Source organism: Vicugna pacos, chromosome 3, assembly GCF_048564905.1.
Source record: "Vicugna pacos chromosome 3, VicPac4, whole genome shotgun sequence".
Taxonomy (NCBI): Eukaryota; Metazoa; Chordata; class Mammalia; order Artiodactyla; family Camelidae; genus Vicugna; species Vicugna pacos.
The window spans coordinates 59,949,514-59,975,109 of NC_132989.1; the positions used below are offsets into that span (position 1 = coordinate 59,949,514).

Consider the following 25,596-nt stretch of genomic DNA (forward strand, 5'->3'; position numbering starts at 1 on the left):
CTGCGCTGCACCCTGCCTGTTTGGGCCTAAAATGTATATTGTCATAAGACTGCATGGTCGTCAAAGTGCAAAGTCTGATGTCAACACTGGGAGACAGGCACATGACCAAAACGCTTTACACTGGTTTACATAAATTCAAACATATTATCATACTTAGTAAATTTTTGAGAAATATATATGAAGTCATGAGTTCGTCACTTAACAAACTAATTTCTCATTGATCCCAACTGTGACTTGGTAGACTTTAAGTTAATTTTCAAAACAAAGTAAGTTACAATTTGTAGACTGCCTTTTCTCAGTGAGGATAGGAAGCCTGAGAGCCAGGGCTAGAGGGCAAATTTCCCGGGGCTTAACTCTAGGTGGCTCACTTTCCTCACCTAAAAAAAAAGGCTGAAACAATCGTTCCCTGCCACCAAAGATTTTTTTCTCCAGTATTTTGTCCCTACTGTAGGAGTCTAGAAGATTCAGCTTGAAGGGTAAGGAGCATAGAACTATCTTAAAAAACATGGATGTCAATACTATGTTTTCTCAACCCCACAGAAACCACCAGATGCAGAGCGAGAGGAAGAGCACAATAGCCCCCGACAAATCCTCAGCACCTCCCCTCTCAGTGTTTTGTAGACAGTCTCTGCCAGCGCTGTGTGGACGTAGGACAAAGGCGCAGCCGGCAGGTGGCCCTGGGTCGCAGGGCTCGCCGCGGACTTGACCCAGGAGCAATTACTGGGGAGAAGGGGCGGGACGAAGGGGCGGGGCGCGGCGGGGCTGGAACGCCGGCGGAATCCCCGCGCCTGCGCGCTCGCGTAGGCCTGTGGTTGGGGAGCCCCGGCTTCTGGGCTCGCCCTCGCGCCCCCGCCCTCCTCCTCCTCCGGGTCCCTTCCCACCTCCGCCCACTTGACGCGATGACGCACGGCAGGTTTGCGGACGTGGCGGCGGCGCAAGGCCTGAAAGGCGGCGACGTTGGCGGCGGCGGCGGCGGACGTTGGCAGCAGAAAACGGAGGCTCAGCCATGAACTGGCCCGGGACGGCAGCGGCGGACCTGCTGGCCGTCTCCTCGCTGCGTCCCCACTGCTAAGGGGACAGGTAAAGATGGCGGCGAGAGGTGTGGGGTGCTCGGTCCCGGCCGGCTGGGTTGGGCCCCACCTACATCCTCCATGGAGGCGGCTCGGACTCCTCGGCCGCAGATGTGGCCCGGGCAGCCCGCGTGTTAAAGAGTCTTGGAGGCCTGGGAGACCTTCCAGGCCAGCCCCGCCAAAGCCCCGTGTGTCGGGGAAAGTGAGGCTCACACGAAGGACTCCTACCTGCCCGAATCCCGGCGCAGCGCGTTTCCAACCCAAACACACTACGTTTCTCCCACAACTTCGTGTTTGTGTTGAAAATTCGCCCACGGCGTCTCGCTCACGTCGTCCAAGTGTGATGGTGTGCCATAGAGATCTGAGATTTAATCCTCGCAGGGGATAACTGGGAAAGAAGAAAACTAGACTTGTGGAATGGAGAAGGAAGGAAGTTAAGTTTTTAAAAACTGAATTGGCCCGGGCAGATACAGTCCCTGTGATACTGTCCCAGTGCTGAACTTAGCTTGTGCCCTGTGGCCCTTTTATTGCTCCTTGCTTAAGGAATGTCAAAGAGAAACACCCAAATGCAGTTATGTTATACAGTATGAAGGCGTTTGGGAAATCACTTTCAGTTACAGAGTGACTTGATGAGTAATTTAACACAGTACCTGTTGGTAATTGCCTTTTGCCACGTATGTCATCTATCTAGTGTGCAGGCTTGTTTCAGTTTTCTGAAGAGGGTTTTGTGCTTTTTTTTTTTCTGCCTTTCGAGAATTAAGACAGGTGAAGAGAATTGAGCCAGATGACTTGAATACTGTGTACTTTCTAATCTCTGAAGTTGGCTCAAATAATTATATGCCTAGGCCAGAGTCTAGCTTTTCACTTCAGTTAGGGACACAACTAATTCTTGATTATTCAGAAACGATGCCTAGTTTGTGGTATTCTGCTGCCTGCGTTTCATTACAAAGGGGAGTGAAGGGATTGTGTAACAGATCAAGTCCTACTCTTTAAATATTATTTAGCAATATATTGTGGAGAGATGTTGAAATAAATGTCTAAAATGTCTTTTGGGCATTGCTGAGTGAAGTTCAGCTATACTAAGCCAGTTTGGGGGTTCTGAGAACAAATTATCAGGGAGAAAAAATCTAAAGGGCAGCTGAATGGGTCCGTATAGCCACGTGTAAATTGCCATATATTAAGTGGCTCTTAACTTTTTAAACTTTTTGAGAATATGAAAACAATAAAATTAACCAGAAAAATGTATGTCATGTATAAAATTTTGTCTAGGAATCTACAGGATTCACAGACATTCCCTCTAATTAAAGACACAGGATAGAAAAGACTTGGTTAGATAATGGAAATAAAACTGTTAACTTTTTTAGGTGAAGATAAGATATTCTCAGTGTTTTGAGGAAAAAACAATGTTTTTGAGAAAAAATAAAGCTTTCTTAATTTATTATGGTACTAAAACAAGTTTAATTTTTACACTTGTTCTAGTTGTCAGTTGATAGAATTCCTTGAAGGAGTAGGTGTGACTTTGAAACTGCTTTTGAGATGTAAAATGTGGGTAGTTTTCTTTAGTTTGATGGTTGTTGAGTTAGGAACACCAGTACATTGTAATAAATACTGTCGCTCTTGGAGGAATTGGTGAAATTATCTACTTAATATATAGCTGTTACTTATCTATTTATTCGAGAATTATCATTTATTTAATATAGTGGTACCAACTTTAGCCTGTTGACAATGTTTGACTTCCATTGTACTGTAGGTATTCAGTAGTGTTGTTATTTCCAAGTTAGGTTTTTAAAACTCATCCCTGAAAGTTAAAAATCAGTGATGTTTATTTTTTACTATTTTTTTTAATTGAAGTACAGTCAGTTACAATGTGTCAATCTCTGGTGTATAGCACAATGTCCCAGTCATGTATATACATACATATATTCATTTTCATATTCTTCTTCATTAAAGGTTATTACAGGACATTGAATATAGTTCCCTGTGCTACATAGAAGAAACTTTTTTTTAAAAATATGTTTTTACATATAGTGGCTAACATTTTGCAAATCTCAAACTCACAAATTTATCCCTTCCCACCCCGTTTCCCCGGTAATTGTAAGATTGTTTACTGTGTCTGCAAGTCTGTTCTAGCTATTAGTTATTTATGGGATCTGAATAAAAAGCTTTGAGTTTTTAGAGCATTACACTGTTGCCATAGAACAGGGTCAGAAACTGGTTTCCAAGGGTTGAATTCAGTTATGTAAAATAGTTCCCAAATTTTATAAGTATGTGTTTACATAGTATATAATCTACTGTCATGTATATTACAAATTCAGACTTTTGGAATAGGTCTTTTCTGATTTTTTTCTTTTTCATTTAGTACTTTTCCATAGTACTCACAACTGAACTAAGACCTTTGAGACATCATTTTATCTTGGCTTCCACGGCACAACATTTTCATGGTTTCCTCCTCCTCTGAACACTTCTTTTTCTTCTTTGCAGGCTGATTTTCCTTCATCCAGATACTAAATGTAGCAATTTTCAATGGTCAGTCTTGGATCTTCTTTTTCTTATTCTGTACTTTGTCCTTCTTGGTAATCTCATCTACACAGCTTCAGTTTCCGCCTATGTGCGGATGAGTCATGAAATTATATCTTGAACCCAGATCTTTCTGAATTTGACTATATGACATTCTTTTTGGTGGTCTTAGAGGAATTTATAATCACAGTCACTGACTTCCCTCTGACTCCCATGCTGTTCTAGTGTTACAAATCTTAGAGAATGGCACCACCATTTACTCAGTGATGTAAATCAGAACTTGGCGTGATCCTTAATTAATTTCCTCTCTTCATATCTGAGTCACATTATTAGGCCCAAAGTATTTTATCTACTCAAATTCCTCTTAATACCTGTCTACTCTACATCCTTCACAATAATTGAGAACAATCTACTACCCTTTTTTATGTGAACAATTAATATGAAGCTAAAACTAAATGTGGTATTAATTTTTTACGTTCTTGTATTTTTTTTTTTTTTTAGCAGTGACAGACTTCATTGGTTGGGGCAGGGTACCAACTGGGATCCCACCCTCTCAAATAAAAAAAATACATAGAAAAGAAGGAATTTAGAAACCTTTGTATAATATCTACATCCTGGGCTCCCAGGGCAAGGGGGTGATTGCTGGGTGGAGGCAGGGTCCATGCCGCCTGCATGCCCACATCCACCCTGAACATGAGGGTGGAGGTGAGATGCTCTGGGAGGGGTGAGCGAGCCCCCAGGATGGCGCAGGTTGCCAGCAAGGGGCATGGCATATAGCCAGGCTTCCGCAGCACTTAGTACCATGGTTCCAGGGTATCTTTTTGCTGGCATCATCAGTGATGAACTTGTAGTCGTATGTGAGCTCCTCACTATGCAGGATGTAGCACGTAGATGATGATGTGCTTCTGGCCCTCCACTTGGATGACTTGAGAGAAGCACTTAGGCTCACACGAGTGGTTGATGAAGTGGGCAGCAATTGCCACGCATCGTGGCTTCCCCCACATACAGTCATCCATTTGGAACATGTAGCACCCAGTGCCCTTCCCATCTTAGAACTTCTCCTGCTTATTGTTCTTTTTTAATGAGAATAGATCAGCTTGATGAAGGTGAGTTGAGAGTGACTACACTTAAGTTAGCTCTCATCTCAGTCTTAAAATGTCTTTTCTAAAGTAGAAATGAACATAGTGACTTATAATTTGTTCACGTCTTTATGGACTGTTAATTGAGTTTCATGAGGACTTGGGTCAGTTACAGTTTGGTGAAAAGCTGCCAGGGAAGAAAAATCTCTGGTTGAGAGCAAAATCGTGACCTGCATAGAAGGCACATACTGTACTAAATATAAATACTGAAATCAGCGTGATCCAGGGAAGTAGGTAGATAGTCCAAAAGATACTTCAATCCCATGGAACTTTAACTGCAGAACAAGCCAGAAAGTTTAGGGTCATAAAAATGTTGTGTATGTACATATAAAACATATACTTTGATTCCATCAGATATATAAATTGTATATATGATCACGTTTTTAAGACATAATACAAAATTATTTCCCTGGTTTTTTTCATATACTCAGAATAGGGAAACTTAAATTATTTTGAAATTCTCTTAAAATATTTTTAAAATTGACCTTGTTAAAATGTAATCATCCTCATGTTTTGTGATATATGACGTATATGAATAGATTACCTCTTCCTCCCATCCATTGTCTCCGTTACCAAATATGTTCATTGTACTTCAGCAACTATGAAACTTGATCCTAAATTTTTAAATAACTAAAACCGTTCTTTAAAAAAAGATAAAGTGTCCTCCTGAGTATAAGATTCATGTAAATCAGTCAAATGGATCAGCTACCTTCCAAAGTTTTCTTTGCCTTTTTTCCCTCCAGATTTTGACATTATGGCAGGGAGACATCAGAATCGTAGTTTTCCTCTTCCAGGAGTTCATTCAAGTGGTCCAGTACATGCATTTGGAAACTGTACAGACAATGATATGTTGGAGGAGGATGCTGAAATGTATGAGCTTCGATCCAGAGGAAAAGAGAAAATCCGAAGAAGTACATCAAGAGATAGACTTGATGACATTATAGTATTAACAAAAGATATACAGGAAGGAGACACTTTAAATGCAATAGCTCTTCAGTACTGTTGTACGGTAAGTTTTAATTTGATTTTGCATATTGCAGCCCAAAATAATTTGTTCATAGCACCAATTGAGATTAATTGTATTCTTCTATCTTGTATTCCACCCCCCTCTTTTCCCTCTTTCCACAGAAATCTGTATCATGTTGGTGGATGTTAGTTTTTTAAATTTTTAAGTTGATATTTGAATTTGTGTTTATTTCTAAATCATGATTCTATTTTCAGTATTGAAAAAGATGTGTTTATCTCTCCTTATGCAAGTTGTAAGAGAATTTCAAAATATATAAGGAAAAGTTTTTTCTTGCCCCAGTTTCCTAAGGTAACACACTTTGGTGTATTTCTTTCCATACCTTTTTGAGGGGGAAGATATGTATGTGTTTTTGTTTTTTAAATTGGTTTATGCTATACCTATTACTCTGCAAGTTGCTTTTGCCTTTTTCATTTCTTAATGTGTCATAGCCTTATAGTTCTGACATTATTTTATGGAGCTATATGATGTTCCATAGTATGGATGTACCATAATTATTAAGTTGTTCTCTTACTCATGGATAGTCAGGGTTTTCTCCATGTTTTGCATTGTGCAGTGAATATCATCACAACTATATCTTCAAATGATGGTATCTTTATTTCTGTGGAATATATTCTCTAAAGTTGGATTTATAGATGAAAGGTATACTTTTTATTTTACTAGGTATTAAATTCTGTTTTAAATCCATTTTATATCTGTCATTATGTCCATCTTGCATCCTTAGCATGGAATTTGTTTTCATGTAAACACATTGATATGGCTGCTTTTCAAACTTTTTGTTCTCATACTCCCAGTAGAATTTTTTCCATTTTTTAAATTTCCCCAGTAGAATTTTGAAACATGTACTGTGTATCTCCTTGCACATTTTATTTATTTATTTATTTATTTATTTATTTATTTATTTAATTTAACATTTTTATTGAGTTACAATCATTTTACAATGTTGTGTCAAATTCCAGTGCAGAGCACAATTTTTCAGTTATACATGAACATGTATATATTCATTGTCACGTTTTTTTCTTCCTCACACATTTTAAAATGAACTTCTTAAATACTTTCTGACTTGAAAGTTACAAAGGATTTAATTTCCATAATGTTGTCAGTATTGTTATTTGAAAATAATACTGGTATACTCTTTAAATGTATGCATGGAATCCTAAATACTACCAGGATTTGCTACCTGAAATCATTCATTTAAAATATTTATATGAGCTCTTTTTTTAGTAACATGAAATTCTATATCTTTCCTTTTTTCTCCTTGATTAATGTTTTCATTCTCCCCCCTAAATCCTTCATAGTGTAAAATGTTTTTATTTTTGAAAACTTTCACTGATTACCTGTCATAGTTCTTTGCTATAGAAACACATATATTTATAAATTTATATATATATTTAAAGTTTCATGTGGCCATGAGGGTAAATGTATTATTTTTTCCTGAATAATAATTGCAGTTATTCACAATTGATCAAAACAAATCCATTACAAATTTTAATTTAATTTTTAATAAAATATTGAAATATTTCTTGATGAGGTAAGAAAAGCTGGGTTTGGGTTTTTTTTTTGCATGACTTGTTCTTGTATGACAATAGCATGTATTGTTAAATCAGAAAATATCTGATTTCACTTTTTAATGCAAATAAAATTGTGAATATGTGTTTTGTAGAGAAATAACAATAATGCGAAATACTGAGAAAGCAGCAAAAAAAAGGCTTTATCATTTTAAAAATATGGTAGTGCTATATTCCACTTGTAAATATTCAGCGTCAGGAATTATTAAAAGTATGCCTGTTGTAAAACAATGATAAGAGGAACAGAAAGTCTAACATTGCAATCCTAAATGCAACCAAGTAAGTTAGCTTGGCATAACAGAGAAAATGTAGGGATATTCAGAGAGATAACCTAGGTAGATACTAAACCTTGAAAGCCTAGTTCAGAGAGTGTTGAGTAGTTATTAGTCATACTATACAATACCAAACAAAAGAGCGTTTTAAGAGGATAGGATCAGGCTTTGGGGTTTGTCAATGATTATCTTCATTTGCCTTAAGAAAAAACAGTCTCAAAGTAGTAAAGGGGCAAAGCATTCTTTATCATTACTTTTCAGTCCTCTCTCCCTTTTCCTCCCACATATACATTTCAAAGGAATTGATTTTTTCAGTAAGAACTCTTAATTCTTCATTGGAGTTGATCAGTAATATGTAGTTAATCCTGGTCACCACTACTGCTTAAAAGCCCTCTTTATTTGATAACCTTGTTTCTGCAGATTTGATTTTCCTACTATTAAAATTTAATAATAGCTAATTTGCATAACATACTATGTATCACTATTCTAAATGTTAGTACATTTTGAAACATTAATCTTCACAGTAACCCTGTGTGGTTGGTAGGTAATATTATTACTGTCATTTTACACATGTGAAACTGAACTGCAGAGAGGTTAAATATTTTGCCCCAAATCATACAGCTAGAAAGTGTCAGAGCCATGCTTCAAACTCAGTTCACACTTTAACCACCATCATATAGTGCTTTCCTGGCCTCTCTTTCTTAATCTCATTTGTGGATTTCTCTTACTCAGTATACCCCTCAAATGTTGGCATCCCTCAGGGATCTTTCCTATGTTACCTTTTTCTCCCAGTCTTTTTCTAGTGACTCTGTCTATTCTTAAGACTTAAATTCCCATTTTTGCTGGTAATCCACAAATCTGTATCTCTGGCTGAGCTGAATTTCACACATACATCTGTAACCGTGTATTGGACATCTTCCACCTGCGTATTTCAAGCACCTCAAAGTCAACATGTTTGTGAAATCTGTATTTTTCTCCCTCTACAGTGTTCTATGTCTCAGTGAATGACATCGTTCTCCATTGAGTTGACTAAGCTGAAATCTTAAGTTTTATCCTAGACTCATGTTACCTCTCTGACATCAAACAGGTGATAAATGATGAGGGCTTAGATTAAAGCATTGATGGGAATGATGAATGGGACTGATAACTTAAAGGTAGTTGGAGAGCCTGGCATAGTAATTGGTAATCTGAGAAACACTCCCCTGTTCCCCTTCGTCACAATGGCAGATGGATAGGATATGCAGACAGGTTAGGGACTATATAAAAAATACAAGGAAAGCTTAAAAAATGACTGATCTTGCAGGTAGTTGAATAAATGCATTTACACGGAGAAGTTTGGAGAGAAAGGGCTTCAGAAGGCAAGTGAAGGAGACAAAGTGTCATATTATATCAATTCTAAGGCTTTTTTTTTTTAACATATTTTAATGTCTTTGAAGTTAGAATGGTGACATGTTCAGTATTTGGTAGTTGGTTTTTTTTTTTTTTACCTTTATGATACATAAAAGAATAGCCCATCTTAGAGTCAATGGCATCTTAGTTTTGATGAAATACGGTAGTTTTAGTTGGGTAAGTTGACACTTGCCTGTACGCTAATTGCCAAATTGGAAGAAAGAACAGGTATCTGTAATCCTTTCTTCAAAGATTGCAAGCAGCCAAAGTATGATATCTGTACATGATGTACAAAGAGAGCTATCAAAGGATCCTAGAATATACTTCAATAGCTAGTATTAGTGTTAATGAATTTATGGGTGATAGTAGAGTGGATTTGGTGATTTCTTAAGACCGGTAGATCGAGTGGTACAGAACTGTTATCCACAGTTAAAATCTCTCTCAGTGCGATAACTTAATACTAAGTTCAATATAACATAATAATTAAGCTGAATTTTTTTCCTTCCCAAAGTAAATGGAATGAATGAATATTATTACTTCTATTTTGACCTAGAATTTAGTTGAATGTTGTGGTTTTTCTTTTTTTTTACAGGTAGCAGATATCAAGAGGGTTAACAATCTCATCAGTGATCAAGACTTTTTTGCTCTTAGGTCTGTCAAAATTCCAGTAAAAAAGTTTAGTTCATTGACTGAAACACTTTATCCTCCAAAAGGAAGACAGGCTTCACGTCCTTCATCTGTTCAGTACCTTGCAGAACAACAGGAAGTTCTGTCAGCTAATGATTCTCTTTCTTCCAGTGAATCAGCTGGTAGCTTTTTAAAAGAAGTAGACCGAGATATAGAACAAATAGTTAAATGTACAGACACCAAAAGAGAGAACCTTAATGAAGTGGTTTCTGCCTTGACAGCACAACAAATACGTTTTGAACCTGATAATAAAAACATTCAACGTAAGGATCCATATTATGGAGCAGACTGGGGAATAGGGTGGTGGACAGCTGTAGTGATAATGTTGATAGTAGGCATAATAACACCAGTATTTTATTTGCTGTATTATGAAATTTTAGCTAAGGTGGATGTTAGTCACCATTCAACAGTGGATTCTTCACATTTGCATTCAGGAGTCACACCTCCATCACAGCAGAGAGAAATGGAAAATGGAATTGCTCCAACTAAAGGAATACCCTTTGGCCCACAAGAAGACCATAAACTATATAGTCAAAATTCTCAATTACCTGCTGCTCAATACAAAACATAGCAGTTAGTTCACAGTTACAGTGTTAGTGATCACGTGTGCATCTGGAATGTGGTGTATCGGTTATGTTCAATAACCACTTCAGAGGCAGCATTTAGGGAGACAGAAGATGCTTTGTTTTTACCTTTTTTTTTTTTTGAGACATTTACAAACGAATTGAGTATAGAATCCCGATAGTTGTTAGTTGTTGATACTGAAAGCAGTAAATCTATATATAAACGTGTTACATCAATGCTTAAAGCAGAAATGAATTTAAATATGTGTCTAGGAGGTTCTTGGAAATGCATCATTTTTCTTATTCAAGCCTGGTTATGTTTAAATTTTATTTTTAAAGTCATTAATTTTGGTTGAGGTCACTAATATTAAATTCATTAGGCAGAATAATGATAGCAACAGATGTCAGCAACTGAATAAGATTTACTACTATGAACCATCAAAATATTTAGTTGCAAAAAAGTTGTTTGATTCTAAAATTATTGATAATAGCACTTAATACTCCATTTTGAAAGTAAAAAAAAACCACGTTTAGTGTATATTATGAAAACATAAGTAGAACAGAAATAGGAAAGAAACATACAATGTCTGTAATAGAGGCTGAGACATATTATTACTTTTAAGCCCCCAGAATAATGTGTCACCGTTGGGAAGTTGCCATTTGGTCACTAGAACACTAACTAGGTTATGTCAAGACCTAAAAGTAATCTTTGTCTCTTAAAGAATGCTGCCTCTCCTTCTGTTTTTTTTGTGATTAAATTCGCCTCTGATATTTGAAAGCACTTTCATTATTCTTTGATGAAAAGTGTTAACATAGATTATCCTTACATACTGTGATAAGTTGTTGCTGTGTTACGTGTGGTAACATGCCTTAATTACATTTAATGCCTTATATTACTTTATGTAAACTAATATAATTTTTAGAATTAAAGTTAAACATTTCGAATGGTCCGATAGGATTCATAAGATGGGCTGTATAAATTTGTCTCCATGTTCCCTATGAAGCACAAGTTAATGGGATCAAAACAAGTTTTCATTGTCTGCCTGAGGTCTGTAGCAGAAAAGCAAAGTTAGAGACCTGCATTAGCAAACAGATTGTTTTATTTATTGAGCCCTTAACCTCTGTTTTTCAGGGAGAAAATACTCAACTTAAACATTTTTTTCCCCTTAACTGGAGATCAAATTGGGGAAGAGAGGCCAAAGGTGTATGGATTGGTCGCAAGGGCTTGATAGTGCCACTTTTTAAGATCTGCTATGCATCAGACAGAGTCTGGCTAAGTAAACATTTGCATACTGATTCCATCATCTAATTTTTAAAAATGTGTGTTTTTAAAATGTTATGAAAATGATTCATTAGAAGAAAGCTTTGGTGGAGTCTGAATTGCCTGTTTTGTGTATAATAAATATGTATCTTAAGATATATAATACCACCTCATTTTCCGGGCATTATTTTCTAACTTTTAATGTTTTAGCTTTTTGATAAGTTATTTTATATTGCAAACGCCAATCTTGATACAAAGTGGGGTGAATAAATATATATGTTTAGTGAGGCTGAATGTATATTCAGGAACAGTATTTCATAAAATGACAGGACAAAGTAGTCAAACGTTAAAGCCCTTGCATGTATTAGAGGACCTTAGACAATTACCAGAAAGTGTTAATATGGAAGTTAGAGCAAATTGATTTTTTGAGTAAGTCTTTTAGTTTAAAATTTAAAATACTTTTAATGTGCCTTGGGAGTCTTGAAAAGAGAAGTATGATCTTTCTAATTTATGTTCAGTGTTAACTTGGTCAGTTTACATTGTATTTATTAAGCCTCCTGAAAACCAAGTTTAAAAGAATACAGATTATTTTAGGTAGAATGGGCTACATGTCCTTTGAAGAATTTTGTTTACATCAAATTGATGAAATTATAGTCAATGATTCCTTTTTGCTAGTGGTACTTTGAAATTGTGGTAGAGAAGTCTGATTTCCAAAATAAATAGCTTTTTAAAAAGGAGTGAAGTATACTATGTTCTTGTTGATTAAAAACCATTTCTATCTTGCAGAGTGTCTTGTTCCTTGAAGGAAGTATAACATAACCTTATGACACAATCGGGCAGTTTCCTTTTTCCATATATTTGAATTATATATTTTTAATAAATTGAATATATTTAAATTATATATAATTCTAAAGAATATAAATAGAATTCTATATATAACATATAATACATATAGAATTCTATATGTTATATATATGGAATTCTAGATTCTAATCCTTGACTGTCATTTGTAAAAGAAAAGATTTCCTAAGCATTTAACAGATAAAAGTATAATTTTAGCTTTTAAAAAGTACTGAGTAATACATCAAAATTTGTAGCAAATGCAGGTTACTTTGTAAAACTTAATAAAGGAAAAGTGATCATTTTATATTGTGGCTTTTAATTGTGTTGAAACCGTTATTTGAATTTACTTCAATGCTTTACATTAGAAGATATATATATATGTAAATATATATATACACACACACACATATATATATGCAGATGTAACAGTAACAGAACTGTGACTCTTTGCATTTGGTTCACTTTAAAAGTTGGGAGTTCCAAGTGAAGAGAAATTGCTATTTTTTAAAAGGGCAGATTCTTTTTTCTTAAAGTCTGGGTACAAATGGTTAAGGCAGTTTCAAACTAATGGATGCCATTTAAATTAAATATTTTTTGACAACCTACTCATAGGAGATTATGGGATTCATGTCTTCAAAAGATCAGTTATAGAGTCTGCTGGCCACATTAAGAATTAGAAGATTGCCTAATGTTAAATTAACTTCTCCAGAGGACATTTTGGTTTTTAAAGCTTGTCTTTTTCTGGACTCTACTTACTTGTTCAGTGTCCAGAAGAGTTCTTTAATTGAACCACTATTTAGTCATTAGTTCTTTTTAAAGGTATCTACTTCTAAAACGATCAACTTGGGATTATGAAGGATGCAGTTAGAGTTTTAAAAATACCAAGACGCAAGGATCCAAAGTGTCACAGGGTAAAAGTGGAGTTTTTAGAAGTATTTAAATGGTGCATTATGATAGGAATCATTCTTATTTTGAATTATAACAATGTGGCTCAGGAAATCAGTATTTTTCTTCCAAGTATGTGCATATTGCACTGTTAGATTACAGAAATCTGAATGCTTTATTTAATTCTTTTATGTATACAAATTATATAATCTTTTGTATAATGTATTTTATACAAATGAAACATGGAAATGTAGACCATTATGTTAGCATGTACATCTGTAAAACTGGTTTTTAAAACTTTCTGCCCCTTATTTTTCGTATTTTAAAGGATCTACAAAATTTAATAAAGTTTCTATTTTATTACTCAATCTAAAATCGAAGCTGGTGAACTTAATTGAATAAAGCAAAACCTCTCTTCTTTCTATTTGATATAGAGATATTATGTAAGATAGACCGAATTGCCAAAGATCTACCAATTTGGATTTCCCCCTTGTCATACTGAAACAAAATCCACTGGATAATTTATAGTACGTAAGTAAAAGGAAATGAAAACAAATTTCAGATGGCTATTTTTTGGCGGGGAGGGGCGCATCTTGGATGTCAGGAAAGAATGCCTCATGAGGCATGGTCCACACCTTAGCAAGTTGTGGATCACTCATATGTCACTATATTTATATTATCACAAAACAAAAAACCTTTCCATTTTAAGAATATTACTTTTTAAAAATTACCAGTAGCAAAAAGGATTGAGAAAGTTATTTGGAGCTTTTACTTATTTAATGGAGGCATTTCTGGTGTAATTCTTTTTTTTCCCACTTTTAAAAGCATCTTGATATTAAAGTTGTATTTATAGTTTTTCTTACAAATAGATTTTACTAACTCCAGATCTTTAGCCAACCATATTAAGACAAACGCACTGATACTGTACACTTCAAGGTGGTGGGGGAAGAAGGGTTAACAGTGTCTTCTGAATTTCTTACCATTCTCTAATATCCAAATCTCTTAGTTTGTTATCACAACTTTAGTCACTTGGAGTTTTTTTTGTTGATGGTGGTTTGTTCAAGAACATTTGATAACTGGCATTCCTGCTCAATAAACAGTTATTTTACTAGGTGAAATAAATATTAAATTTGTCTTCTCTATCAAATATAGTTCTGTAAGGTCAAAATAAAACATCTGAACATAAAACAAAATGACACGATTTTGTAAGAATTTAATGTGTAAACAAATACAGAAAAAAATAAGCATTATAGCAACAAAACACTTTTGCATCTTATATAGAAATTTTAAAGACACTTCAACAAATTTTTTTTATACGTAAGAGGCTTATCTCTGCATTAAAGTTTAACTTCTTATGGAATAACTTCACAGTTTCTGAGATTTTAAGCCAGAAAAACAAGATTCATGCTGGTTAAAGCAACCTGCAAATATTTCCTGCCTGTTTTCGCAATTGGTCTACTTTAAACTTATAAAAAGATTTTCCAGCTGGGGGAGACAATGCACTTAAATGGAGATGGCTGGGGCCTCCCAAGGCAAATCCTTGCCCAAAGGGGATGCCTTACCATCTGCAGGACTAAAATGGTGGAGACAAACCGAAAGCTAGGAATTTTCCTTGTATCTTTGGTATTTTTGCCCAACTCAAGTGTTATCTGAAGATTTATAATAAAACAAACAGAACTATAGAGATAAGATTTCTATAAATTAAATTGTATTTGGCTACAGTACTAAAGAGGTGAGAGAACTAAAAAAAACTTATGTTAATTTATCAATCCCAAGTCACTACTACAACTAGAAACTGTGTGAGGATTCCACTCTGAAGTACAGTAGATTGTTACTTTAAAATGTTTTCATGTTTTCCATTTAGAATCTTTAAGTTTTGATAAGCAACTTTAAATAAGAAATCACATGTGATCAACAGTACTGAATAATGGCCTTCACACTCATCTTGAATTATCTGAGGAAGTATTAAAATTGAAAGGGATCTTTTTCCTGAGAAAGCCATGTTACAAAACAGCACAAGGCAATACACATTTTCTCCAGTTTTCCCCAACAGAATACAAGAAAAGAATATCAGATTACAATATATTTTGTGAGGAAAACATGTTGGTTTCTCCAAATGATTTGCAATCATTTTCCTAGCTACAATTTTTTAGAGAGAACCAAATTTAAATTTAAAACGATCACTTCTACAAGTTGAGAGAATGAATACATATGGTAAACTTTGAAATTTAAGCAATTTTTATAGGAAACTGCTTACAAGTGGAGAAACTAAGGCACAGAAAACTTAACCAGGCTCGAGTTCAAGGTTGAATTTCACAGGAAAGTTAGAAATAGAATCCAGGGCTGATTCTCAGGTTAGAGGGTACTGGGTGATATCTTCCCAAGAGGGAAAAATTAATTTTTCTTTTGGTAGGTAATACTAATAAATCATTTTTGACATATATATAACATGAATTTCCCTGAAAATCTTTGGCATTTGTGAGTCTTTGGAGGCTGAAGTTTTTTAGATGTCTTCTCCCACACCCTAAAACAAAAAGGCAGGGAGCTAGTTTTTAGTTGAAACAAAATAGATTAATCTTAATTTCAAAATGACCTGAGATTAATTCTGCATTGTTACATAAATCAGTTGGAAAGCTGAGTCCTGTGAAATGTAAGAGGCCATTACACCTCACAGATTTCACGTACATGCATTCTGCAGTGAGATTTACGAGAGTAGAACCACATTTTTATACAGTACAAAATTAAATAAGATGTCAGTCTAATTTTTGATAAGCCAAGTATTTGAATAATGTAATAAGTGGGATGATTAATTCATTATATTGTATTAGAGGAAGGTAGTCTCAAATTCAGGAATTTCTAATATTCATCCCAGGTCTTAGTACTGGTTGAGATGTAAGTTGTGAAATTTATTTAGCTAGGATTGGCGTTTTTCCCTGTGCATATGTTTTCAGTCACTAAACTTTTAATCTCATAAAATACGCACTTGTAAGAGCTCAGGTAGCTTTATGCAGTCATAATAGCACAGAACATATGTAAAAGTAAAAACATTTTCAAGTTTCTTTGTTTTTAAAGTGCTCCATGTGCAATATTAAACTAACTTTGAGATTATGGAAATCCATAGTGATGACTAGTAGTAGTTTTAGAAAAGATCAGCAGTTAAATGAGAATAATTTGTTCAAGTATGGATACATAGATTAAAATATGCAGAAACTCTCTAGGCACATTCTAATCCAAATAATACAAAAAAAATCCATTTGACTACATAAGAGGGATGAGAGGTGTGGGAAGGAATGTCAGAGTGTCATACTGACTGGTATGGTAACTATTATGTAAACTCAAAGTGGTTCTGAATATTTTAGTAACAAGTATTTGTCCAACAAAACAGGAATAAAAATAAAATACTTACTCCCTATCAGAAATAAAATAAAAAACAAGTCTATCCCAACGTTCAGATGCTGTATCATAAAAATTTTTGAGAAATTTCATAGCTAATAGGTTGCTTCATCCATGTTGTCATCACTGTCGGCACCAAAATCATCTCCATCTTCAAAGTATGAATTAATGTAGTCATTTTCCTAAGTGAAATGATACAGTCCTCAGTAAACATTAAAAGAATGAGTAGTAACATTATTAAAGAACATAATGTAGGCTGTCCCTTTAATATAAGTTTATAAATACCAAATTTAGCTAATTAGAAAATACACCAGGCTTGAAAGAAGTGTCTCTGCTATTTCAATGCTTAAAACACACAACTTTCACACCATCTCCTACTATTCTCAGGCATCAACTAGCTAAGAGAACATAAATGGATCCCCATTACACCTCAGTAGGATGATACCTCTAACTCATTACACCTTACTAGGATGATACACGGTTTAGAGAGCTAAACCACTAAACACTAACTCAGGAAACAAAGCCAATTTACACTAACATTCATTCGACTACACCAGAACTGAGGTTTTGAGTCACAATGCATAAATGAGCATAAGCAGAGATTTTTGCTTCCTATCAGAAAAAGACCTTAAGATACCAAATCAAATGTAGAAGATGCCATTGTTACATTCCATCCAGGGTCCTTCAGTTGTCTTTGAGTTACAAAGGATTAAGCCCTGGAAACATTCATTCCAATTCTTATGGCTTAGTAAGACTGTTATCCATGTAAATGACTCAAGATAGCTCTACTTTCTATCAAAAATTTCAAAAATCCATTTGGATATATCTTAAAAGAAATTTAAGAGAGTTATTAATCAATTGCAGTGTATGGACTATATTTGGATTCTGCCTGGAATGAGCAAAAAAAATTTTCCAGGCAAAAAAATTTAAACACTGGCTTAATATCTGATGATATTAAGGGATTATATTTTATTGTGTTAGGTATAATACTGATACTGTGATGTTAGAGAGCCCTTATTTTTGATTAAATACTGAAATATTTATGTATGAAATGATACAATGCCTGGGATTTGCTTTAAAATAATCCAAGGCAGCTGTGGGCTTAAAGCTGGGGACAGGAGTAGACTGGGTGAATGACAGTGGTCAGGAGATAGCCCATCTCCCTACGAACTGATCATTGTTAAAGCTGGGTGATAAGTCTAGTTTTTGTACATGATTGAAATCTGCCATAAAAAATTAATCCCCACATCTCTACTGTGTATAGCAGGAATTATGATAGAGTAAGAAATAGAGACTATTCTAAAAAAGAAAGTCTCCTGGATATCAGCCTTTTTAGTACCTGCATGGTGGGATTTTATATATAAATTTAAATAAATATAAGAAAGGTAACTTGTATTATTCAGATACATATCACTACTTTGTCCTCCCTAAATACTTTAAGTTGCCGTATCTAGCTAAAACTCTTACCATCTCCAGGAAATTGACCTGGTCTCTGGTGTCAAGAAAGCCAACAGTCTGGACCCCTGGCTGAATCCTGAAGCTATAAATGTGCCAGGGATGCGCGGCATGGTTGAGAGTTCAAGTGAGGCCGCCTTGTAAATGAGATCTGAGCAACGACACTCGTGTGAAAATATAAGAAAGCCAACTTGTACACATAAGTGGAAATGAGTAAGGAAGGGATACTTTATTTCAAATAGAGCATATGTCACTTGTGTTTAGACATGAGCACCTCCAAGTATGTTCAGCGATTCACATTAGGTAATTTTGTGATATTAGTAATCCTGATACAGGTACAAAGTGAGAACCTGTTGAAACTGACGGTTTAAGTGGTTCTTGGCTTTCATTTGAGCCTTTGCTTTTTTTTCTTTAATTATAACATTCAAAAGACAGAAGAAAGAAAAAAGTCTGTATTTTCTCAATTTTATAAGTAGGTGTTACATAATCTGCTCCATTTTACTCTTTAAAACAACATGCTTATCAAATTGATAATGTATCAGGTGAGTTAATTTGGAATAATTTTTCATTAATTAGTTAATTGTTAAAAAGGGCAAAGAGAATAGCTTTAAATCTAGAAAGGCTTTAATCAAATTTCCCTTTTCATTCTTCACCCAGCCTCACTCAGAATATATACATCTCTATTAAAGTATAGTTTTTTTTAAATGAAATATATAAACCCACTGGTGGTGTTTAGGACTCTGTCAAGGCCCGGAACAGAATTCTGAAACTACTAGAATCCTAATGTTTGCTGTTCTTGTTGAATTTAAGGACAGATATTAAATTCAATACAGCTCAACTCAAATAGACTTTATACACAGCATTTCTAAAGCCAAAGAAAATACAGGAACATTGTGAAAAAGAAGGGTAATATGCTCTAAAAATATTAACAAATAATCAGAAGCTTCTATTGATTGGAACAGCTTAGTGATGGTTCAGAAATAGATCAATGGAACAGAGTTCAGAAATACATCTAAGTAGATACAGGAATTTAATAGCTGATAAAGGATAATTTCCTATCAATGCAGGAAGAAAATTATTTAGGCAGGCAACTGGCTAGTCATTTGGAAACAGATAAAAATGGATCCATACCCTTCCCTGCACACCAACATAAATTTCACAGTAATCCAAAATTTAATGCAAAGTAATTGTAGTATATAATAAAGATTTCATAGTTGGAGCAGTTCAGGTGAAGAAAAGATTCAGAGTGTGATGTGAGAAGCTGAAATGGAGTGAAGACAATGGGTTACTGGAATGGAGAAGAAACTCTCAGCCTAGGTAACTTCAAGAGGCATCTACAAAGTTCCAAAGAGGCCGTGACCCACAAACGTGCCCTGCTTAAAAATATCTTCATTGACTCCAGCTTATTTTGAAATGCACCATGTTTCAAAAAGCTGGAAACCCAAGCCCAAAACAGTGAGTCCTGATTCAGTCAGATACTTGAGGTTGGATTATAGTGTTCACTGCACTTTAGGATTTGAAACCTTGTGGTATTGCAGGGATTGCCCCTCAGGTCTACATGACTAAGCCCTTAATTAACTGCAGGCTTAAAATTATAAGTAGAGAAATCTTAGTTAAACTAATCTGATCAATTTCCTTAACTTGTAGACTTCCACTTACAAAGCTGCCTAGAAGGTTACCTTTACTTCCTACATTCCATCTGGTATTATTATAATTTCAACACTATAATAATTCTCTTGAGACCAAGGAGTTGATGCCAGTGATAATAATGTACCCATGGTTCCAATCAACTTGGTTTTTGTTTGTTTATTTTAATTATATACTATATATCTGACTTAATAGATCATCCTTAAGCTAAGTGGCTTTGTTACCCTCCCCAAATAGACCATTACCTCTTCTTGCTCTTCCTCGTCATATTCCTCTTGGTCTGCAGCATCATCCTCATCCTCATCATCACCTTCTTTACTTTTCTCTTTGCTTCCTTCTTTCTCTTCATTCTCCTCATCTGATTTTTCACCATCACCTCTCTTTTCCAATTCCTGGTATAAATGAGCTTCATTAATTCAAATGGAAATCACAAGATATTCTGACTTCCATGCTCAACCCCAAAAGGACAGTTACCTATTACCTTATTTGAATCCTCCCTTACTGACACCTCCAGGCCACCACCAAGGACACTGAGTTAACTCAAGAAAGCAAGAACTCACTGGCCTGTCATTACACTGGTATTTTCTTTGATTTTGTTACTTGATAATGGGGTCTCAGGTAAAGCTGGGATATCGGCTATAACGTGCAATGCTTTATTTTTATAATTTCTATCCTACCTCTTTCTAAAATACTGAGTTGATTCAGTTTATGGAGAAGAACTTTCAGAATGTTATTCTGTCTTCCTTTTAACGTGAAAGGAGAAAAGAGAACATAATGGGAACATTTCAAAATGTCTGTGTTTTAGCTTGTAAGTGAAATTGTTTAAAACAATACCAAGTCATCTTGGGGTGAATTATCTTATTTGCAGATTATCCATGTTCTTATCTCTGTTCTCCCTCATTATTTACTTCCCATTCCCAGGGATTTTTGTTTTTTAATTTATCTGGCAGGTTGAAAAGAAGATTAAAACTCAAACCTCAGTCAACATTAGCACTTATTAGCAACTCTGAGTGTGAAGGCAAAGAAGAGATGCAGTTAGAAAAGCTCTGATTACCTGATAGTTCCACTTAGCCACTTTGTTAAAATCAGTACTCTACCTTCTCATAACACATAGATTTAACTCTAAGATTACATCTTTATCTCTAAGATTACATCTTTATATTTCTATTATGACTACCAATAATTCTTTCCATTTTTCCATAAAAAGTGACCTGTTTTCATTACTGTTACTATCCATTCTCCAAATTGTTCTATGCTTAATTTGCATAAATGATAGAATCTCACAAGTTTTCTAGGTGAGGTATAGCAATAATTTTAATATTTAATACTCATAATATGGCATAAGATTACTTTAGCTAAAATGTGATTATTCTTAGTCAATAATCAGAACACTAATTCATAAACCTGTAAATACCCTACCCTATTATAAGACATTTGCTCTGTAAACTACAGATAGAGAAAAAACATAATTTGTATTTGGAGTGACTGCAACTTAACTATTCCATTACTGGTTCTGAAATAGTTATTTTTAAAAATGCCTTTAATTACATTCAAATTTGAATTTAAGGAAATCAAAAGCAATGAAAGACTACATTAGAAGATAGACTCGTTTGGTGCAGCCACTATGGAAAACAGTGTGGAGATTCCTCAAAAGACTAGGAATAGACTTACCATATGACCCAGGAATCCCACTCCTGGGCTTGTACCCAGAAGGAAATCTACTTCAGGATGACACCTGCACCCCAATGTTCATAGCAGCACTATTTACAATAGCCAAAACATGGAAACAACCTAAATGTCCATCAACAGGTGACTGGATAAAGAAGATGTGGTATATTTATACAATGGAATACTACTCAGCCATAAAAACCGACAACATAATGCCATTTGCAGCAACATGGATGATCCTAGAGAATGTCATTCTAAGTGAAGTAAGCCAGAAAGAGAAAGAAAAATACCATATGAGATCGCTCATATGTGGAATCTAAAAAACAAAAACAAACAAAAACAAAGCATAAATACAGGACAGAAATAGACTCATGGACAGAGAATACAGACTTGTGGTTACCGGGGGGGGGGGGGGTAGAGGGTGGGAAGGGATAGACTGGGATTTCAAAATTGTAGAATAGATAAACAAGATTACACTGTATAGCACAGGGAAATATACACAAAATGTTATGATAAATCACAGAGAAAAAAATGTGACAATGAGTGTGTATATGTCCATGAATGACTGAAAAATTGTGCTGAACACTGGAATTTGACACAACACTGTAAAATGATTATGAATCAATAAAAAATGTAAAAAAAAAAAAAAGAAGATAGACTCAATTTTTAATCAAAATTCAAGCTCCACCTTTCCTCTTACCTCACCCCACTAAGGTAGAACAAATAAGATCAAAGTAATAGACATAAGATGATTTATCTTCATACTGACACGTTACCTTGTAAGAGGTTATTACTACCGTATAATGTGTACAATTTTACCCATTGGCAATCCCTTTGGAAAACTGCAAGTAAAAAAAATAGTGTTTATAGATTCTTTTGAAGTGTTTATAAATACACACACATATATAGTGATGCTATGTTATCATTAATTAATGTATGGAATTTTTCCTTTTTTACTTTAATCAAACCATAGTAAAAAGGCCTACGACCCACAAGTTTGTGTAGTTAAAGGGGAAATGTAGTGCTATATTTAACTCTGTGCAAGGTATATACTATATCTGAAAAAATGTGTTATTAGCTATTATTTCATAATTAGCAATAGAATTATTTAAACTAGTTATGTAAAAATATTTTTAAAATACAGAATTCATTCAGTGCTATGTAAGGACTAGGAAGTCTTGATTTCTACTGCCTCAAATATCTTTAAATAAGTAACCTCAACTTTGTTTCTACCACGTAGACCTAAATCAGACCAATAAAACAGCCAAATCGGTTAACAAATAGCAGATTTACGAAACTTAGAAAAACGATCTCAGAGACACACATATTGTCTCACTACTTCATTCTTTTTGTGTTAAGCCATTAGTTCTGGTTCGTCTACTCAGTAGTTTCCTTTTTCTCTTCTACTTTACAGATTTGTTTCAAGGATAATGTGAATAACACAATGTGAAAACACTTTGAAAACAGTTCATTTATGAACAGAAAACAGTTCTCTTAGTTTAAATACTAGAGACTACCCTATAGAGAGAGCTACCTGTATGTCATGCAGAAATAAGTTTAAGTATCAGCTTACTGCTGTCTGATTATTCACACCCTAATCATGCAATTTGACTGTGTGTCATTCTTGATTCATTACAGAAGTTTTATCAAAGAAAACTTGCAACTACTTTTGCCTAAGAAATAAACAATAATAAAGTCATCTGGAAGCTAACTGTTGTCTATGGAAGGTGCTAGCTCATCGAGGTTTCTACATTTAAAACTCTAGTTTTAACAAGGTGTTTACTGAAAACGGTGTTAGAATAAAAAACACAATTTGTTCTGATGAGAAACCACATCCAGAGGTACAGATCAATCTTCCTTATAGCACATGTCACCTTAGCAACTTCTTTCCAGGATGCTTTAAGAACAGTCAGAACCTGTGTTGAGTACAATACAAGATGGCTAGTTCTGCAACCCCATCCATCACTCCACCACAGTTAAACCTGACAGTTTATCACTGTTCCTTCAACAATCCTTCTGGCTTTATTTTCAGACATATGATCTCCAGCTCCAGCACTGGTCAAAAATAAAACTTAAAAAGATGAGTATCTGTTACCATGTAGGTATGCCAACTTGGCCAGGCAAGTAAGTTTTAAAGTCTCGATTTCCTCATCAGTAAGTAGGGAATAATAATATCCATCTCTGTTGTTATGAAATCTTAAGGACATAATGGATGTAAATAGCTCATCAAAGAGCCTGCTATAAAAAATGTTCTAAAAAAATGCTAGATGCTATCATTATCATCATAATAATCATCATCACCATCAATGCGAGGTAATACATGCATTGGTAAAGGGAGTAAATTCGTATAATCTCTATGGAGAATTATCTGTCAATATTTATCCATATTATCCATATTACGCAGTACACATAACAACTGAACTAACAGATCCACTTGTAGAAATCTATGCATGTGAAATGATATACTTAACAACAATTCACTGCAGCATTGTTTATAATAGTGAAACACTAGATGAAACATAGTCCATCAATAGATTATTGACTAAATAAATTATGGTTCACTCTTACAGTGCAGCCAAAGAAAAAAAAAATGAGGCAACTCTATACAGACTGACATGAAAACATATTCCAAGATATTTTCAGTGATTAAAGCGAAATTTCAAGAGTGTGATATGCTACCTTTTGTCATTAAAAAGAAAAAAAGCTGTATCTTCTATGCATAAAATGTTTCTGGAAGGATATATAAGAGACTGGTAACTGGTTGTCTACAGGAGGGGAACTGGATGGATGACTAGAGACAGGGATGGGAGGGCATATTTTCAGTTTATTAATCTTTTGAATTTTACATGTTTTTATTTTTTAAATATTAAAAAATAAGGATATAAAAATAAATTCCATAAGACAGGATTTTCCCTTAATAGAATCTTCTACACTTAATATAAGACCAAAAAAAAGCATTAGAAATACAAATACACCAACAGGGGAAACACTGCAAGGTTTTAAAAAGTTATACAATTTAGGTGTGTAACTCCTTCATGTTTCTTTCCCATGCATAATTCAAATGCAAGGGGAAAAGAGAAATACAGTGGAAAAGAAGGCAGGTGACAGAAAGTGAGGCGAGCTGACAGGTGAGTGGTAGGGAGGACAGGACAGAGCCCCCATATCTCCCAGCCAGCAATGTTCAGATCTTTCTAGTTACCCTGTGCACTAAATGCACATGTTATTAAAAAGAGAGAGAATGCGGAAAGACTGAAGAAAGCAAAAAGAGGTACGACATTTTTTCAGTTTGTTCTAATAGTAAGAAGAAAATCTTACCTCAATTTTTTTCAATACATCTGCAGTATTAGTGAGTGAAGTGTCTTTGTCTGTATTTTTTGCCTTTTTGGATTTGGGGCCTGCTGAAGTAAAACCACCGTTAACACATTTCTCTGTAACAGCAACTGTGTATTATATTTCTTTGCACTTTAATATGCCATCTAGAATGTGGTATGTTATACCATGTAGTTAGTCACACAATTTGCAGGCTGAATTAAATTTCTTAAAAAATAAACAAAATAAATCAGCACATCTCACCAATTTTTCCATAATGAGAAGGACACGATAATCACTTAATAGGATATTTTCTAAGACTGCAGCCAGATACCTCTTTACTAGTACTGAAAATCTGAACTGGCAGTTAATATCATTTGGGCCAAAACTGTAACACTGTTCCCTCAGGTAGAAGCACTGGAGGGCCAGTGAAAGGTTCTCACAAATGTATCCCTGCACTGGCTTCCTGTTCACTGATCAGGAATTTCAAACAGGCAATCTTACCAGATTTGGAAAAACAGAAAATAAATTTCCAGTTATAAAATATATAATCATGAGGGTGTAATGTACAGCATAGGGAATAGAGCTTATAACACTGTAATAACGTTGTATGGTGACAGAGGATAACTGGACTCACAGTGGTGGTCATTTCATAATGTATTAAAGTACTGAATCACTATGTTATAAACTTGAAACTAATATAGATTATTGCAAGTAAACTATACTTCAGTTAAAAAACAAATAAGCAAATACAGAATAAATAAGCACTTGCCAAAGGTTAAAGAGATGAGGAAGAGGTTATATTCAGCGCAATAGAGCATTATCTTTGGGATGAAGATTAAAATAGTTAAAATGAACACACTTATCATATGAATCTGAAAACCCTAAACAATATAAATAAAATGT

General features: G+C 34.7%; 2 protein-coding genes across 8 annotated transcripts in view; one reads left to right on the forward strand and one right to left on the reverse strand.

Annotated features, from left to right (window-relative positions):
- The first annotated feature begins 814 nt into the window (after window positions 1-814).
- LYSMD3 (LysM domain containing 3) lies at window positions 815-12,637 on the forward strand. 3 transcript variants are annotated; one of them, XM_072958406.1, is made up of 4 exons: window positions 818-1,080; window positions 5,470-5,735; window positions 9,572-9,929; window positions 11,362-12,637. In XM_072958406.1, exons 2-4 carry the CDS (start codon window positions 5,481-5,483, stop codon window positions 11,379-11,381), a joined length of 633 nt encoding a protein of 210 aa, XP_072814507.1. In that variant the 5' UTR covers window positions 818-1,080; window positions 5,470-5,480; the 3' UTR covers window positions 11,382-12,637. The 3 variants fall into 3 exon arrangements, with proteins under 3 accessions (XP_015101517.1, XP_072814507.1, XP_006197716.1); XM_015246031.3 differs by having other exon boundaries at window positions 815-1,080; window positions 5,521-5,735; window positions 9,572-11,542; XM_006197654.4 differs by having other exon boundaries at window positions 9,572-11,542.
- Window positions 12,638-14,414: 1,777 nt separating this feature from the next.
- Window positions 14,415-25,596, reverse strand: part of POLR3G (RNA polymerase III subunit G) — a 31,394-nt gene continuing 20,212 nt past the window's right edge. For 3 of the 5 annotated variants that reach the window (XM_015246059.3, XM_006197653.4, XM_072958407.1), the window contains exons 6-8: window positions 24,697-24,779; window positions 19,959-20,105; window positions 14,415-16,793 (exon numbers count right to left, since the gene is read on the reverse strand). In XM_015246059.3, coding sequence (XP_015101545.1) covers window positions 16,707-16,793; window positions 19,959-20,105; window positions 24,697-24,779 — 317 coding nt within the window. In that variant the 3' untranslated portion in view covers window positions 14,415-16,706. The remainder of the gene's footprint in view (window positions 16,794-19,958; window positions 20,106-24,696; window positions 24,780-25,596) is intronic. The other 2 variants (XR_012071331.1, XM_031674076.2) reach the window with 2 other exon arrangements.

Excerpts from the sequence above, each read along its gene's own strand:
- LYSMD3 (XM_006197654.4), top strand. The coding sequence starts at position 5,481 with ATGGCAGGGAGACATCAGAATCGTAGTTTTCCTCTTCCAGGAGTTCAT. Across the intron at positions 5,736-9,571 it reads CTCTTCAGTACTGTTGTACG|GTAGCAGATATCAAGAGGGT; the intron begins GTAAGTTTTAAT and ends TTTTTTTTACAG.